This window comes from Topomyia yanbarensis, chromosome 3 (assembly GCF_030247195.1).
Source record: "Topomyia yanbarensis strain Yona2022 chromosome 3, ASM3024719v1, whole genome shotgun sequence".
Lineage (NCBI taxonomy): Eukaryota > Metazoa > Arthropoda > Insecta > Diptera > Culicidae > Topomyia > Topomyia yanbarensis.
In genome coordinates, this window is record NC_080672.1 from 33,862,056 (window position 1) to 33,880,083 (window position 18,028).

At 42.2% G+C, this 18,028-nt stretch overlaps 2 protein-coding genes across 5 annotated transcripts; one reads left to right on the forward strand and one right to left on the reverse strand.

Annotated features, from left to right (window-relative positions):
- Positions 1-3,535: 3,535 nt before the first annotated feature.
- On the reverse strand, positions 3,536-15,161 carry LOC131690233 (zinc finger protein 354B-like). 2 transcript variants are annotated; one of them, XM_058975825.1, is made up of 8 exons: positions 15,043-15,161; positions 14,221-14,655; positions 13,615-14,166; positions 4,989-5,396; positions 4,630-4,933; positions 4,282-4,562; positions 3,921-4,223; positions 3,536-3,859 (listed from the first exon to the last, which is right to left on the reverse strand). In XM_058975825.1, the coding sequence occupies exons 1-8, from the start codon at positions 15,043-15,045 to the stop codon at positions 3,605-3,607; spliced, it is 2,541 nt and encodes an 846-aa protein (XP_058831808.1). In that variant the 5' UTR covers positions 15,046-15,161; the 3' UTR covers positions 3,536-3,604. The 2 variants fall into 2 exon arrangements, with proteins under 2 accessions (XP_058831808.1, XP_058831809.1); XM_058975826.1 differs by lacking the exon at positions 15,043-15,161 and adding an exon at positions 14,786-14,904.
- LOC131690234 (transmembrane protein 60) lies at positions 12,506-13,351 on the forward strand. Of its 3 annotated transcripts, XR_009305537.1 has the most exons (3): positions 12,506-12,632; positions 12,689-13,219; positions 13,271-13,351. XR_009305537.1 is itself a non-coding variant. In XM_058975827.1 (2 exons), the coding sequence occupies exon 2, from the start codon at positions 12,703-12,705 to the stop codon at positions 13,126-13,128; it is 426 nt and encodes a 141-aa protein (XP_058831810.1). In that variant the 5' UTR covers positions 12,506-12,632; positions 12,689-12,702; the 3' UTR covers positions 13,129-13,351. The 3 variants fall into 3 exon arrangements, 2 of the variants coding, with proteins under 2 accessions (XP_058831810.1, XP_058831811.1); XM_058975827.1 differs by having other exon boundaries at positions 12,689-13,351; XM_058975828.1 differs by having other exon boundaries at positions 12,693-13,351.
- Positions 15,162-18,028: the final 2,867 nt, after the last annotated feature.

Consider the following 18,028-nt stretch of genomic DNA (forward strand, 5'->3'; position numbering starts at 1 on the left):
AAATCAAATGTCTCTGAATTTCACCGGTAATGAATATATTAATATTTCGTTCCTGAGACTTTTCCTCGTACAACAATGTACATTTTATGAAAATTGATTGAAGAATAATGGAGATATATGCACGAGAAAATGATCAAATTTAATATAAATAGCAAAAGGTCCTATAACTCTAACTTCTCGTATTCGGAAAAATGTCGCAAAGGATCCGTTCGTTTTCTGAGATTTTTTTCATTAGAAAAACTGCCAAGTGCGAATGATTTGCAGCACAGAGCAGAAATTATCCTAAAATCCAATATTAAAAATATTGGATTTTAGTGACAAAATGACCCAGTTCCTCCCTTTTTCGTATTTTTCGAGATACTGAAATATCTCCATTCTAGTACTAAAGTTATTTCTTTTAAAGAAGGTATGAAGTGTAATTTCCCGAGTACCGCTTCAGAAGTTATAGCATTTAATAGATCTTTCCTCCATATTTTCTCATAGTACCAATGCACTGTGGCGCAAAACAGCGTTTTGAGGTACTTAATTCATTGGAGTCAAAACTGTCCATATTAGCAATTGTACAAGTTCGACGATTTTGTATGTGTACAGAGCGCCTTTCGATAATTTTTTTTTAAATTGATCATATTTGGCTAACAAAGAAATATCTATCGAACCAAAACAGATAGCGCTTGGCTGAAAAGAGATTATAACTACTATAGGTCGCATGTCGCTGTTAATACTGAAAATTTATCATCTCGCTCTTACAAATGATAGACCCATTAGTTTGGCACATATTGCCCCGGGTACACACATGTAAAAGTAATGAGATTCAATATGCTAGAGCGAGACCCCATGTTTTAGTCCGTGAATATACGGAGACAGTAGCGCTTTGCTCCCTCTAGTAGTTATAATCTCTTTTCTTGGCTGTCTTCGACAAAGTTGTAGAAGAGAGCATTCAGGCACGTAGCCAGAGAGGGGCTAGAGGGCTAAAACCCTCCCGAAACTTTTCAAAAATATATTTTTAAAAACGTGTTTTTCGGCAACTTTAAACATAATTTGTAGCTCCTTTGGTTTGATAAAATTCTTGAGGAAAAGTTGAAGAAGGCTATTTCCAACGAAATGACATGTCACGAAATTCAGTGTGCTTTATGCTTTTGTTCGAGCCAGTGCGATGTGAATGACGAAACTAATGTAATGTAATGGGATGTAATGCATCTCCGGGCAAATAAAGAGAAGAATAAAAAACGCTTTTTGCACTTTTTATGCGAACCACTGCTCTTCTCTTTCACAATAAACCTCTTCACTCCGATGTGTGTTGCCAGCGAGTGGAGGCACAAAAAAGTGGCTCTTCAAGGTGACTATTTGTGCGAAATTGTGTAGCTCTTGTTGCACAGATCTTTCTCTTTTTCGTTTTCAAGTTTCTCTTTGTGCGGTCGTTCTGCACATCGCAGTGTTTTTGTGCTGCTCTATTTTTCATCGGTGTATTTCGCTCTTTGTGCACATTGTGTGAGCAAATAACAAGCCTGAATACGGTGATTATAAAATTATTGATGACTCGCAAAGGACCGAGCACTCAGAATGTGGAACATTTCCTGAACGTGTAAATGGAGGTTAGACTTTCGGAAGCCGCTTTTATCGAGTTCTACCAGGTCAGGCATTAAGCGCTCATAGCGCTTAGCAAATGCTGTAATTAAGATCCTCCTCTTCTATATGGACGAAAATGAATGTTTCGTTACAAGATCGGACACCGCTTACTTGAAGATTCATGTCACATTTGGGAAAAATGAAATCCATTCCGACGGGCACGTGTAGAAACTACTTCACGGTATTTCAAATAGTGTTTATGTGCGATAATATCGTTACACAGAGAATTCTTTGCACATAACAAGGTCAAATTAATCCGCGCCAGTTTTGCGAAAAAACGGCACATCACGGTCTACCCTTCTTATAAACCGCTGAATATAAAAAAATTGCAAAATTTGTCAGGTAATATTGCAACTGCAAAAGCTGCGTTAAGTACCTCAAAATCTATAACCAGTACCATCATTGAGGAAGTTGACACTTGTAATGGCAAGAAGCAAGGAAGAAATCAGATATTTGAGAACATAAAGGCGGCAACTACGATAATGACATGAAAATGTACAATAGCGAGATTGCTATGACCAAACCCCCCCCCCCAAGACGCAATTGGCGAATAAAAAATATTTCTTCGCCTCGCCGTAAACAGATTTCCCAAATGCAATGGCTAAACGATTGCGCGAGATCTACCAGATAACCATTAAAACTCGCTTTATTATTTTTATTGTTTATATAATGGAAACATAAAATACTCACGGCTCCGTTTGTCATTTAAATGATAAGTTTTTGAACTGCACATAAACTTTTTATTTCTGGATTAGTTCAGTGCACACTGTGCATTCTGTACTTTTAGTATAAACACCAGGCAATACATTCAAGATACAGCGGAGAAAACAGTTTTTGTTTCGCTTCATTTCAACGCAATATCATTTAATGACACTTCATTTCATTTTTACGAGGAATTCGTTCCGTACAAATGCACTGCAAATCCGCAAAACCGTGATATATTTGACAAGCGCGTAAAAGAAAAATTCGTTTAAAAGTGGACAGTACAAAAGATGATAAAACATAAAACATTAGGTTAAGTTCACACGATACACTTAATGTTGCAATCAGCAGCAGCATTTTAGTCGTTTTCTATGGTTTCTAATCAATGTTCATGTAAGTTTGAAAATGACGTGACAATATAGCGAACAGAAACTAATTGGCAATCTCGAAGAGCGACTAAAATGTTGTGACTGGTTGAATCTTTTAGCTAATAAGTTAGGATAAATGCTTCGATTGCATGTCTTCAGTATGTGACAGTCTTTCGTTCTGTTTTTGCTCGTCATGGTATAAAATGAGAGAGATAATGTTATATCACAGAGAAAAGAGGGGAAGACGGAATCAACAAATCGAAAGCCACTCAACATAATTATACAGCACCTCTTCTATCTATACACTCAACACGAGTGCTTTCGGAGTTGTGCTCTGATCTTCTCATTTCGGTTTGAATACCGCGACATTTTTGTCTTCGTTATCCGTACAACTTTGATGCGTTTGGTGCAACAACTTCAATTGAAACTATTTCAGAAAAGGTGGTAAAACAAACCTGTAATCACTGTTATGCGTATCACGGCAGCAAAGTGAATCGTACAGATTGTCGATGTTGATGGTCATTTCGATGATGTGGACCGGAAGCAGTAAAAATTATTGGAAATTAACTGCCAGGAAAGAGGATGTTGATTCGACAGAGAGCTGAAAAATTATGACTGACTGTATCACCTCTCAAAAATGAAAACGATTTATTAAGGTTCAACAGAGAGAACCTCAAAAGCGGCCATCTTTGGACACTATAAAAGCAGATTTTTTTTTCATTTTCCCGTTGGAAAAATCTTCAAAAAAATTAATCAAAAGTACTCTGTCAATGCCCCGAAAACATTCATTGATAAGGCAATTTCGGACGAATGATAAGAAATGTTCCAGATTAGCATCTTCAAAAAAGATTTACAATACTTTAGGTCTTTGGAAAAAATTTGCATAATTAAAAATAGAGATTTATAGATTATTCAGATACCAAGTTTACCCAGGTAATGCTATTTTTCCCACTAGAGCTTGTGATATTGAGCTTAACTAGCTGCATTCCATCGTCTTCACTGATTATATCGGAATCATCGATAAAGCCTCCGCTAGACGCGAGCAGTGCCGTTGAATCGGTAAGCTCCACGGCATTTTGCAAATGCATCTGTGCCTGACCATTGCTTGCCATCAAGACTCCCTGTTCGTCTACCCCTTCTATTTCCTCCTCCTCGATATAGTACTACAATAGAAAAAGTTAACAAAACTATATTCAAATTTACACTGAATGCAATATGTCTAACCTCATCTATATCTCCTCCTTCGTCCATCTCCTCGAATATGATACTGTCCTTTCCATCTAACTCGACTGGATCTCCAATCGAATCGGTGGTGGTATCAAACTCCAATAAATCTTCGCTGGTGATCCTCGGCTGATTGACCACGATGGTATCGTTCAAATGGCTGCGCTGCTGCATATGCGTATAGAGCTGTGGTTTTCGCATATAGCCAGCCCCGCAGGTAACACATTCGTATGGCTTTTTATCGCTATGCACAAACCGGTGTGCATTGCGGTTGTCCCTGCTGTTGAATGTCTTGTTGCAAACCTATGCGAAAAAATTGAATAAAGGGCATCTGAAGTGAATATCTAGACTAAGGACCTACCTCACAAGCGAATGGTTTCGATCCGGTGTGAATTTTTTGGTGCTTCTTAAAGTGTTCCGGATAAACAAAGGTTGCTGCACAAACATCACATTTATACGGTCGTTCTCCGGTGTGACAAGCTTTAATGTGATAATCCAACAGTCTTCGGCGTTTGAAGCAGCGTCCACACATGTCACATTTGTACCGAAGATCGTTGAAATGAGTGGCCCGCTTATGCGACTGCAGATTCGATCGCTGAGAGAAACTTGCATCGCAGATATCGCAAACAAATGGTCGTTCGCCTGAAATGTAAATATGCATAAATTAGAACTTCGGTTATTCTAACAGAGACAGGCTATAGGGACGCACCCGTGTGAGTTCTCTCATGATCCTTAATTTCGGCTTTTCTGGCAAAACCTTTGCCACAAGTTCGACATATAAACGGCTTATAGTTCAAATGTACAATTCTATGAATATCTAGATTATGCTGTGACATGAACGATTTGTCACAATCCGGACAGACGTAGTCTCGAATTCCGGCATGAATTTTTTCATGCTGTAAAAGGTTGCTCTGGCTGTAGAATCCTTTGCCACATTCTTTACAATTGAAGACCCTTTCCCGATCCTGATGGATTTTCATGTGAGCTGCTAGGGTGTACTTGGATGCAAAGTCCTGAAAAACAAACTCAGGGTAAAATTAGGTCAATACAAAATTTACGGAAGCTCACCTTGGGACAGTGCTCACATTTGAACGGTCGTTTCCCGGAGTGCATGTTCATGTGTTCGTCTAACAGGTTCTTCGAACTGTACTTTTTATGACACACCTCGCAGGCCCACACTTTAGGCGTACCCTGATGATTCTTACGATGCAACCGCAGTGCTCGAATGTTGCTGAATTTGGTCGAACACACGTCGCATCGGTAATCGGTCAGCTCGGAGGCGACATGCTGATCGAGGTGTTCGTTGTACTCGGTTCGCCTTCGGAAGACGGCATCACAGTGCTCACAGATATGAATCTTCTCGTTGTGTTCCGTTTTCAGATGGAGGGTAATGGTCTTTACGTTGTGCGCCGTAACCGGACCGTCACTAGCTCGGCACAGGGCGCAGTAGAAGTTGTTTTTGGTTTTGAAAAAGAGCTGAAGGGGAAAATAGTTTGTTGGTTCGATTATTGAGTATAACAATAGTTATAAAATATAGTTAACAGTAACGAAGAATATAATTGTAAAATTAGAGGAACAATAACAAGTACTGCAACTGTACTGTATGCTCTCTTCATACAACGTTTCGGTCCAAATTGGACCTTTTTAAGGAATTGTTAAATATTATTGCGTGAGTTACCTAATTCTAAATAACAATTCAAATAACGTTTACCGAAATTTTGGTGTTCTCTTGTCGATTAGTTCTTGCTAAACGTATATGTCATTAACCAATGATGTTGGGTTCTGTTTAATTTGCAGGAGAGGCGCTGTAACCTCTATCGCTTTTCGTTTGTATGGTGAAAGGAAAGAGATATCAATCTTCTTAATATGTAGTCTTCGATTTAAGACTAACCGCATTGCACGCGGTCTCGTACTGAACTGACAGGTCATGTGTATCCGGCTGTTCTAGTATCGACGGGTGACAGCTGCACTGCCACCAGTGAGCTCGGTGGTAGTGTTGGTAAGTAGTTGGTAGGAATATCCATTTCTCCCCAATATCTCCCTCCTCAATACAGTTGGTAGGGATCAAACCGAATCGGCTGTTTTCTAGAACAAGAAAAGCGACGAGGTTCCCGGACAGCTGTAGGGTTTTCATTGGCTGATACGAACTCTGATGGCAGTAACGGTACAGCAGAGCTTGAACTGGAGGATGCGGTAGACTCAGATGCTGATGACGTATCTGGTTCTGGAGACACCCACACCCGCGCAGGTGCTTTGGATGGCGGTGCAGGTTGCAAAGGTGCGGCCTGCTCGGATTGTACGCCAAGCACTGTTGACGGTAATTCGGCGGTTACTGACGAAAACACAGGTAATATCGCATACACTGGTATGTGACCTAGACACATTCCACGCCTTCAGCAAAATGACCACCGGCAGTTTAACATCGCTCTTGACTGACTTCGCTGATGGCTTGACACAATTCGGCACTTGCGAGCTGTGGACCATTGTCACTATCCAATGTTTCAGGCATACCGAGACGGGCAAACAAGCTGCGAAGCATGTTGATGGTAGTGAAAGCAGTAGTTGACTTAGTTTTGACTATTTCAACCCACTTGGAGTAGGCATCGATGCTCAGTAGAAAATACTCTCCTTCAATCGGTCCAGCATAGTCTATGTGCACACGCTGCCACGGATATGTTGGTTTTGGCCACGCCAGCAGTGCGGAGCTTGATTGACTTTTAGCTACTGCTGCGAAATGATGGCTGGAAATGACGTGAGCCACGATGTCTTCATTCAGTGACGGCCAGTAGACATAGATACGCGCAATTGCCTTCATACGCCACATTCCTGGATGACCTGGGTGAATATGATGCATGATGCAACACATTCGGAAACTCGACGGGATAACCAGTCGCTCACCGAACATGAAGCAACGTTGTAGGATCGATAGGGAATCTCGGCGATCGTAGAAGCGTGTGGAATTTCATCGGGGCCAACCTTCTTGGATGAAGCGATAGATTTTCCGAGATCTGGATCGTAATGTGTTGCCTGTTGAATCATTTTGAAACTGAATGGGAGCACATCGATCGAACTTGTTGCTAGGGCCATGACGTCCTTTTCCAGCACAACGCTAGCCACCACAAAGTTTTCTTCCGGTTTGACATGGTGCTCAATCAGCCGCGACAGTACATCTGCATTTCCGAATTTGTCTGTGTTGCCGTAGACGATCTTGAAGTCATACATCAGCAGCTGTAGAGCCCAGCGTTAATCGATTGGCTGTGTAGAGGGGAATTCCCGACCTGAAGTAACGGTACATGATCCATCTGCAACGTAAATTTTATGGAATTTGGTTACGGCGGCAATATTTGCCGCCGCAAATCCTTCGCGATCGGTTGGCTGTATGCTCACTCAGCTGAAGTTAACGCTCTGGATGCATGCTGGACAACTTTGACACATAGGTCCGGGAATTTGTGGCTTATCGTGGCACCGACTCCGGTTGAAGATGCATCCGCTGAAACAATGATTTCTAGTGCCGGATTATAGTGTGTAAGTAGCAAGTCGGACGACAGAATATTTTTGAAGTTCTCGAAGGCTTGACGACATTCGTACGACCACACGAACTTTTTTCCATTCTTGAACAGATTATCGAGTGGATACCTAAACGTTCGCATGCTAAGGACAAACTTGCCATAATAATTAATTGCTCCTAGGAAGGAACGCACTCCTGAAACGTCCGTTAAAACTGGCATGTTTCGGATCGCTTTTATCTTGGCCGGATCCGGACGTAGACCTTGCTTATCAATAAGGTGACCAACGAATTTGATTTCCTGCTGGCCAAACGAACACTTTTCCGCCTGGATGGTGAATCCATATTTTTGTAGTCGACGGAGAACTTTCACAAGATTCCGCTGATGATCGTGGTCTACACCACCAACTAAAACATCATCGAGATAGCCTGATGTGGCCTCCAATCCCGCTAGCATGGTGTCCATTAGCTGCTGGAAAGCGCCAGGCACTGCTTTAGCTCCCGGCGGAAGTCGGTTGAATCGGTAGAGCCCCTTGTGCGTATTGATACTGAGCATTTCTCGGAATTCCTTATGCACCTCAACCTGTAGAAATACAATTTGCCAGTTTCGGGAAGGTGTCTTGCGGCAGTAGAACGTCGTTTAACCCTGTAGAATAATCCTCACTCACTGCTCCACTTGCTTTTCTCACGACGACTATCGGAGCTGCCCACTCCGAGTACTCAACTGGTGTTATGATTCCAGGATTTTCCAAACGGTCCAACTCTTCATCGACAGTCTCGTACATCGAACGCGCTACTGGTCTTTTCGGTCGGAACACAGGCTTTACTTTTTCCTTCAATGTGAGGTGCTTAGTTACCTTACAGTTCAGGCTAGAGCCTTGTTTCTTGCTGTATGCAGAAGCCGTCTCCACTTTACTCGGTCCATCGCTGCTTGTCGCCAACCTCGCAGTCTTCGAAGAGTCCGCAGGTCATCCTCTATCTGGTCGATCCACCGTGCTCGCAGTGCGCCCTGTCTTCTTGTTTCTGTAGGGTCGCTCTCAAGAACCATCTTCACCGGGTCGTCGTCCGACATTCTTACGACGTGTCCAGCCCACCACAAACGTCCCATTTTTGCGGTATGCGCGATGAATGGTTCGTCCAGCAGATGATGCAACTCATGGTTCATTCGCCTGCACCACGTTCCGTCTTCCATCTGCACGCCACCATAGATGGTACGCAACACCTTTCGTTCGAAAACTCCAAGGGCGCGTTAGTCCTTCACGAGCATAGTCCAGGTCTCGTGTACGTAGAGGATTTAATCAGCGCCTTGTAGATAATCTACCTCGTGCGGTGGTGAATTTTGTTCATGCTACAAGATCCGTTGCCCTACCACCTTCGTCATCTGCTGCTTCACCGTTGAGGTGCTCGTCATAGTACTGCCTCCACCTGTCAATCATCTCACACTCGTTCGTAAGAAGGTTACCGTCTAAGTCCCAGTACATATCGGCTAGCGGAACGTAGCCTTTGCGCGAACTGTTCAGCTTCTCGTAGAACTTCCGTGTGCCGTTTACGCGGTACAGTTGTTCCATCGCTTCGTGATCTCGTTCCTCCTGTTGGCGCTTCTTTCTCTGGATGACCTAGGTTTGCCTGTTCTGGGCTTGTTTGTATCGCTCCGCATTTTGTCTCGTTCCGTGCTGCATTCTTCTCATCTATTGACTGCTTACATTCGTCATGGAACCACTCGTTTCCTCGATTTGGAATCGCTGTACCTAGTGCCGATATAGTACTACTTCCTATGGCGGAACGGATCTCCCACCAGCCATCTTCAAGAGTAGCTGCGCCCAGCTGTTCTTCCGTGACTAGTGTTGCTTTCAGTCGCTGTACGTAGTCTTGGGCAACCCCGGCGTCCCGAAACTGCGCGATGTTGGGCCTTGACGTCCGACTACGACGAATGTTGTACATCGTCGAGAGTTTTGAGTGCATGAATACTGCAACTAGGTAATGGTTCGAATCTATATTCACACTGCGGTAGGTACGAACGTTGATGATATCAGAGAAGAATCGCCCGTCGACTAGAACGTGATCGTTTTGGTTTTCGGTGCGTTGGTTAGGTGATCTCCAGGTGGCTTTGTGGATATCTTTGCGAGGGAAGAAGGTACTTCGGACTACCATGCCACGGAAGGCTGCGAAGTTCACGCATCGTTGGCCGTTGTCATTTGATACGGTATGCAAGCTGTTTGGCCCGATTACCGGTCCAAACATTGCCTCTCGTCCTACCCTGAGCGTTTATATCACCGATGACGATTTTCACATCCTGTTGCGAATAGTCGTCGTACACCTCCTCCAGCTTCGCAAAGAACGCTTCTTTCTCGTCGTCGGGTCTCCCATCATGGGGGCAGTGTACGTTGATGATGCTGTAGTTGAAGAAACGGCCTTTGATCCTCAACTTACACATCCTTGCGTTGATCGGAGTCCACCCAATCACGCGTTGACGCATCCTACCCAGCACTACAAAGCCGATTCCCAGCTCATTGGTGGTGCTACAGCTCTGATAGAATGTAGCCGCCGATGCCCGCTTTTCCATACCTTTTGTCCTGTCAAGCAAAGTTCCTGCAGTGCTACGACTTCATAGTTACGTGGGTAAAGATCGTCGTAGATTATCCTGTCAAAAGCTGGAAAGCAAAGCGACCTGCAGTTCCATATTCAGAGCTTCCAATCCTAATCCTTATTTCGTCGCGCAGGTCTTTGCCGATTGTTTCGATTCGTATTTTCATCAATATTGTTTGTAACGGTTAGTTTACCAGGACGGCTTGTTGGACCTTCCCCAACCCCCTGTCTTGCCGGAGGACCATCGTGTCAGCTCTGTTTAGAGTCCAACGCTGACACAAGGACGATACATAAGTCGCCCCTAACATGGAGAACAGGCGCTCGGATGGACTTCGAAAAGAGGACCTTCTTCCCTGTCAGCATACGACAGGGGGATTCCGATGTGCCACACAAGCTCTCCAACTTATTTACGGTCTCCGCAAAACTGACATCCGTTGGAAGCTTTTGAAGAATGTAGCTGAGTTCGTGTTCAATCGGTCCTATTTTACGGAAGAGTAAACACACTTTCGCCTCATCATCAAGACATAATATTCACTCCGGATTCAATGCTCATCGACGACAGCATCGTTTGAAAAAAGTACTTGCTGGTGCTGTTGGAGCTGCTGGAAAAAGTGAAAACATTGAGTTTTACAAGATGACGACACGAATGAACTCACGATGAATGAAGTTCATGTTTGACAATTCTTGGTGGTTTGTTTACTTTGTCAGTTGCGTGAGCGCGAGTGCAACGGGTGCTCATCTGTTACATTCGAACTCACGTAACTCCCATGTAAACAAACCACTAAGAATTGTCAAACGAAGTTCATCCGGCTAATTTTGTTATGTTGTGTCGGTCAGTGTAAAACCTAATTGCCCAACAAACTCGTTCGATATTGTGTTCGGATGTTGTTGCTGCTCAATGTCGTATATACAGGTCTGGCAAAGATGGCCCTTTGGTATTCGTAAGATGAATCTTACATGAGTGGTGTGAGTGATCACAGTATAAATCGACTTGCTTTCGTCCTAGCGGTCGTTCCGCTCCCATTGAATCGTGTGACCGCTATGACGTCGACCCGTTGTGCTTCTGGATTGTTTACATATTTTTGGTTGCCAACACTAGCAAACCGTGTGATTCAATGGGAGCCGAACTACCGCTATGACGAAAGCAAGTCGATTTATACTGTGATCGCTCACACCAGTCATGTAAGATTCATCTTACGAATACCAAAGTGCCATCTTCGCCAGACCTGTACATACGACATTGCTTTTCTACGGCTCATGTACGTACACGCCGCATGACACAAATACTACATCACAAGCTGGAAAATCTTGAGCGTTTTTTCAAAACGTCATATCTGCAATGAGTTACTCTCTTTGTTTACTTTCTCTTTCGATTTTTACGGCGTCACTATAACACTTTTCACCTATTTTATAGTACAGATCGAAAGACAGTGATTTTAACTAGCATATTATGCAAAGAGTTGAGGAATAAATGTTAAAGTCTCGACAAACATATGATTACGGCCTAAAAGCCAACTGTCAAAATCAACTTTGAATGGAAATAACGGACAAACCGTTACACGCCAATCACAGATGTTGGTAGTAAATGAAAGTGAAAATTTTTCTCTTTCATAAACTGTTGTGAACTGTGTTCGACTAGTAACGGTTTGTCTGGAATTTCCATTCAAAGTGGATTTTGACAGTTGGCTTTTAGGCCGTAATCATATGTTTGTCGAGAAGTGACCGAATTATTAACAGAAGAGAAAGTAAATAAAGAGAGTAACTCATTGCAGATATGACGTTTTGAAAAAACGCTCAAGAAATAATAAAAAAGACGGCAAAAATAAATGGGATTGTTTCCAACCGGGAAAGAACTCAATAGGACCTAACTGGATCGTAGCGGCATCTACAAATTATTGTCTCGTAGCGGACCTCGTGCCGGAATCGGAATATTTCGGCAATGCTCCGAAAACAACGGGCGTTTAAACTGCAAATATGGGCCAGTTCTGCTGTTTTGACTGCTTTGGAAGATCCAGGCATCAAAAATATTTCTATTCCATGGTTTAGAATAGACTTTTATACTTTTATGAGTGAAAAATAATGTATAATGGATGTTTTATATTTGTTTATTTAATTGAGAAATAATTCTATTGACAGTAATTTTTATTCTCGGGCAATTTTCATGAATGGGTATTTTTTAAGTATTTTGTTAAAACGTTTCTGCGCAAAATAATGGCTAAACCATACCCAAGTTGGCGTACAATGTCTGTATTCTTAATTCGGTTTACAAGTTCTTAACACATTAGGTGGGTTCACCTTTATTCAAAATGGGTAGTTTTCTACGCAATTTTGGGAACTTTATTTTATCAGTGCACTGGGCTGTTAAATTTCGATAGCCCTTTCAGAAATATTTCATCACATTATGCCGACACTGAAAGTTTCAGAAAAATTTCACTCACTAATTTGAACAGTGCTGCCAATCCACGCAAACACTTTAAACCAAAACATCTGACATTTGACGTTACGATACTGTATACATAGAAAATGCAGGAAACATGTAAACATCAATATTTCTCCAGTGTTTCGTTTCGAAACAATTTTCTATCGATAAAATAGTAAAAACACCCCGTTTTACACAGAAGGTGAGTCAATTTATGCGGAAACACCACAACACCTAAGTTTTGTGCTTTTCTCCCAGCAAGATACTTCACAATGGGATTCGTCCAACGAGCCCTATTTACTTGGTTCATCCTGCTAGTGTTTCTTATACTACTATGTCTGCGATTGGAAAACCGCATCAACTGGAACTGGTTTATCGTCTTTATTCCGCTTTGGCTTTACGATACGATTCTAATCACCTGGGTGGTAATCGAAATCATCCAGCGACAGCACGCCAATCGATTGATTTCCTTCCGACACTACAATTATTACGTAGCTGGAATATTGCTGAAAATTTTATCGCAAATTTCGATCTGCCTCAAGATGGAGTACAATTCAATGCCGCTGTATGGAATGATGTTTCCCATCTGGTGCCTGCTGGTGATGCTGCTAGTTTACATGGCTACCAATCTGCAACCCAAGCCACGGTCGGCTGGGTCGAACAAGAGCAATCGACAGACGGCAACCGCTTCGTCCTAGGGGTACGTTCGGGTGAAGCTGTAAGTTTCACCTTCACTTTGGAAGCTAATAGGGTGTGGATGTTTTACTGAATTTCGATGAAAAAATGCTGGTGAGTTGATCTTTGTTTTGAATAATTGAAGTTAAAGTTAAAAATTTGCAGGAGAGTAGCTCGCTACTGTGCTGCTTCATGATTCGTATTACAGTATAATTAAGGTGGAATAAAATCAATTTAATAATGGAACCTATCAAATATTATTAGGTATGTTGAACGAGTATCTGCAAAATTGCCAAGATAAGCAATATTGTAGACCAGTCGATCCCGAAAAAATTCCCATCTCACCGTATTTGATGATTCAGTGCTCGTACTGGATCAAGTCTGATATTTAGTATGATTACGTTTCCGATATAACGCCTGCTAAAATGGGTCACGCAGCACAAGTTTTAAACAAAAAGCATCCCTTTCTTCACATAAGCAATTGTTAAACATTAAAAATAATCACTCACCGATTCCAATCTCTTCCTCATCGTTTTTAAACTGTCGTTTGCCGCTGCTATCAGTATCTGGGCGCTGTCCGAGTCTTCACCCGATGCAAACGTTTGCTCCGTTAGCTCCGGTGTAGCATCGAGCGCCAACATTGCTGTACTTGTTCCACCCGGATCGTCGTCATCCGAGTTGGCAATGGTTTCGATTACATTATCGTAAATGTAATCAGTAGAATTCCCATCGGTTATTATTTCAACCATATTCCCGTCAGCACCGTCGAAAAATTGTTCCATCGAAATTGCGGCTGACGGAACTTCGCAGATGTTTACCTCCTGGTTCTCTGTACCGGACGTTATAGTACTGCTAGTGGTGGTGGGTTGCTGGAGTACTTTTATAATGGAACGGGAGTTTTTGGAGGGGGAGCACGTTTCGGTTGCAATTGTCTGAGGAATCAAATGCAGTTTGGGCATTTCTTGAATAATCGAATCGGGCGCTATTTTCATGTCCGGTTCTAGGTCTGCTTTCGAGGTAACCGAAACCACTGCAGTTAAATCTTCAAGTGGGATACCAATCTAGAAAAATAAGTAATCTCAGTTAAAACTTTCTAGTGTTATAGCAAATCTTACCAGGTCCGAATCCGTGGTATGCAACCTCAGGTCCTGAGATACACTTGAATCATCTAAAGCTTCCGCTTCAGCCTCAACCAACTCCCTCGCCGTCAGACATGCGGCCAATTTAGTCACGGTGCTGTTGTAACTGACCGTCAGCTGCAGCTTAATCGAATCCAACCGGTCCAACAAATTCTGGTACTCATTGCAAAGTGAATTGCACTCCACACAAATTGCCGGAGAGTGAGATAGTTCCGGTGTGATATCGAACTGCAGGATGTTGGCAAGAATTGTGGCCGGGCTAACCGTTTCATCTTCTTCGCTTAGGATCGGAAATAGTTGGCACAGGCTGTTCGTCGAGTTAGATATAGCGGTATTGCACACGTAACAGTAGTGGATGTTTTCCTCGATTGAATGCGTGTCGTCCAAAATGAGCGTTGTTCCGCCGAGCATCTATAACAGTTTTAAAATTTGATATTAACGCTATATCTGATAGTTCGAAAGTTCTCAACTGAATTTTGGCCATGTTGGCAAACATATTTTTAAACGTAAAATATATTAACATTTTGGATTACGTCCTTACCAAATTTGTATCTTGAAAAAATCTAAAATTTAACTTCCAGTGCCAATTCCAATAAGAATTTTAGCCACACACACACGAACTCAATCTGACACTACTGTCAAACTTCATCGCATTCATCTGTCAGTAGAACGACAAACCACGACTCCAGCTCCAGATGCGCCATTTCAAGTTTTTGCAAGAGGAAAATTCATTCGGATCGCTCGGTACAGTGAAATAACGTGCAGGGTTTATGATTTTATCAAAATGCGAGTACTTACCATTGTTTTGGATTACAAATTATAAACTTTTTCTAGATGTAAATAACGATTTCACAGAATTTTTGTTGCTGAACGTTGTCAGCATTGTTCGCAGAGGGGAGAAGCACATGCGATTGGAAAAAGAACTCAGCAGGGTTGAAATTCTGGCAAGCCGATTTGTTTTGTGCCGACACTTGTTGAAATATTTCAACGCGAGAATATTTTAGTGTACGATCAGTGCGATTGAAATAGATAAAATAATATAGATCGTTTATGGCACTATACGCACTATACTGAATGTTTTGGAACGTGGCTTGTGAAAATTTGCTGGCATGATACGATATTTTGGCGTATTGTCTTCTAAAAATAACGCTGCCTAATATCACTACATTATTAAATAAAGCTGCGAGTATAATTAATTCTCATTTGCGATAATGAGATCGTGGAAATTCAAACGGTCGCGCTCAAATGGAACGAACCTATCCAGCTTTTTACGTGCCATAATGGCAGTCTAAATTGTTTATTTCGTAATACGTTTAATTGCCCTTTTTTGACAATAATCGTTTACGCCAGCTTGACAGCAACGCCCAGTTGAAGATATCGGGCGTTCATTGAATAAACATCCAACGCATTGGACTAACGTAGGATGACTTAATCTCACTGGGTGGTTGACGTAAACGATTATTGTGAAAAAAGGGCCATCAAACGTATTACGAACTGAACAATTTAGACCGCCATTATGGCACGTAAAAAGCTGGATAGTATTCCCGAATAGAAATGCACAGTAACAAAATCATATTTTTTATTGTGACCACAGTAATTTTACAATAATTTACAGAAAATTATAGTGTTATGAGTAATTTCACGAAGATCCGTCTGAAAATCCTTAAAATCGTGACCGACCATCTTAGATTCCTGTGAAACTTTACACATTTCACCGGCATGGAAGACTAAACATTTGCCACAATCAGTAAGATTATTTTAACTCAAGAGCAATTTTCTAAAAGGGGGTAGAAATTTCTACGTGCAATAATTTCAAACATTTTTTATTCTATTACAGCAAAACTTTATTCGATTACAGCAAAACTTTATTCGATTACAGCAAAACTTTCTAAGAACGAGGTACAGGGAATGTGTTACGGTATGTTCCACTGACCCCTTCAATCAACTCCACGTTCGACCACCCCTCGGTGAATGACAACTTGATGTGGAGAGGACTAAAACTGTTTAAATCGCCTGACCAGGTTCGTCCCGATTTTTTTTTTTGAACTGGCTGTTTGAAATGGTAAGATGGAAAAAGGGAAGAAGGACCGTTTGAAATGGTAGGATAGAAAAGGCGAGAAAGGAAATACTTCATGAATCATAATATTAATAAATTTCATCAGCTTTTAGCTGATACCGTTTGGAATACAAGAAGTACTCACATCGTGGGAACACACTGTAACCTGTGCAACGAACCTGACACGGATCAGATGGTAAGCTGTTGTCATTGCGATTCGTGGTGGCATTTTACATGTGTGGATCAGATTCCGGTGATTGATTCACCCGGAAGCAAGGCTAACAGCAAAGCAGGAACAAGCTCTTCAACTTATAGTGCTGGAGCGAAACGGGCTCGCCTACAGCTCGAGAGACTTGAGGCTCAGAAGGCTTTGGCGATGAAGCGTGTAGAATTTGAGCGTCGGGAGCACGTGCGAAAGTTCGAGCAAGAGAAGCAGAAAAAGGAAGCTGAGTTTGAGCGGAGGCAATCCCAATTATAGCATGCGGTAATGAACGAGTCATTCCGTTTGAGACAGGTGATCGACCTAGGTGGGGAAGGCGATGAAGATGACCGGAGTGTCGCCTCAGTGCAGTGCAGTTCTTTCAGCAAGGTACAGCAGTGGAAGACCGCCCAATCGACGTTGGTTGCCCCGACGAAGAAGGCTGTTGATACGAGTAACGCGACGACAGCCACTTGAATACAAGCTAGGCAGGACGGCATGCAGCAACCAACTAGCATTAACCAGGGTATTCTAGAAGCGGCGTTGGCAGGTATTCCGTTAGGGCAGTCTGGTTTCGAGCCAACGTTAGGGGGATTTATGGATCGAACCGAAAGCACAGAGCACTAATAGTTGGTAGAGGTCAGGCTAACATTTCTTCGATTACTTCCGCGCTCGTCGGGCCTAGCAAAAGCATCTCAAATGTAATCCACAAGCAGTATGATTTCCAAAACTATCCCTTTCCTCTCACCCAGCCTCCAGCAAGCAATTCGTTTGTCGTTCCGCGAGTCGGTAATCCGAAATTTACAATCGCCGCGCAAGCGACCGCAGTGAATCAAGACAGTGCAGGCCCGAGAAGAGGTCCAGTGACAGTGGAAGAATTACTGGGAGAAGAGTACTCCCAGTCGTACGTCGGCCAACCGTTACCGTCTGTGATCCTCACTGTGCAAAGGTTTTCGAGAAGGCAGACGGTACCACCAGGGATCCAATTGGGTCATTAAGCTATATATAGTTTTCCGTTCCATTCGATAAATTTTAGGTCCAATATACATAATATAACATAACTTCAAAAAAAAAAATTGTTGTAATACGCAAAAACGATTTTTTGTTTTCTAAAATAAATCTTATGTAAACTTGGCAACCATACATAGGAAAACTGCGGTTGTTTACATCTAGCCTATCAAGACAACAACCAAAATGCAAAAAAACTATATGCATTGGATGGTGTTTATGTCAAATAAAAATAACCCTGCGGGAAAACCGGGAAAACATGTATTAATTCTTTCTGACAGGGCATCATTTGTCGTGAAATTCGATATGTCAAATGCTTCTGATAGTGTCAAATCCAAACTGTCAACATATTTCTTTATTTCAAAATTTTAGTATTATTTTCACGTTTCCTGAGTTGAAAAAAAAAACATTTTTGCAGTCCCGAAAATCAGCTTTATCGATGTATGTAATAAAAAAAGATTTTTTTTTCTCATTTGACGACCCAATTGGGACCGCAGTAACAACCACAGTTTGCAGAGTTC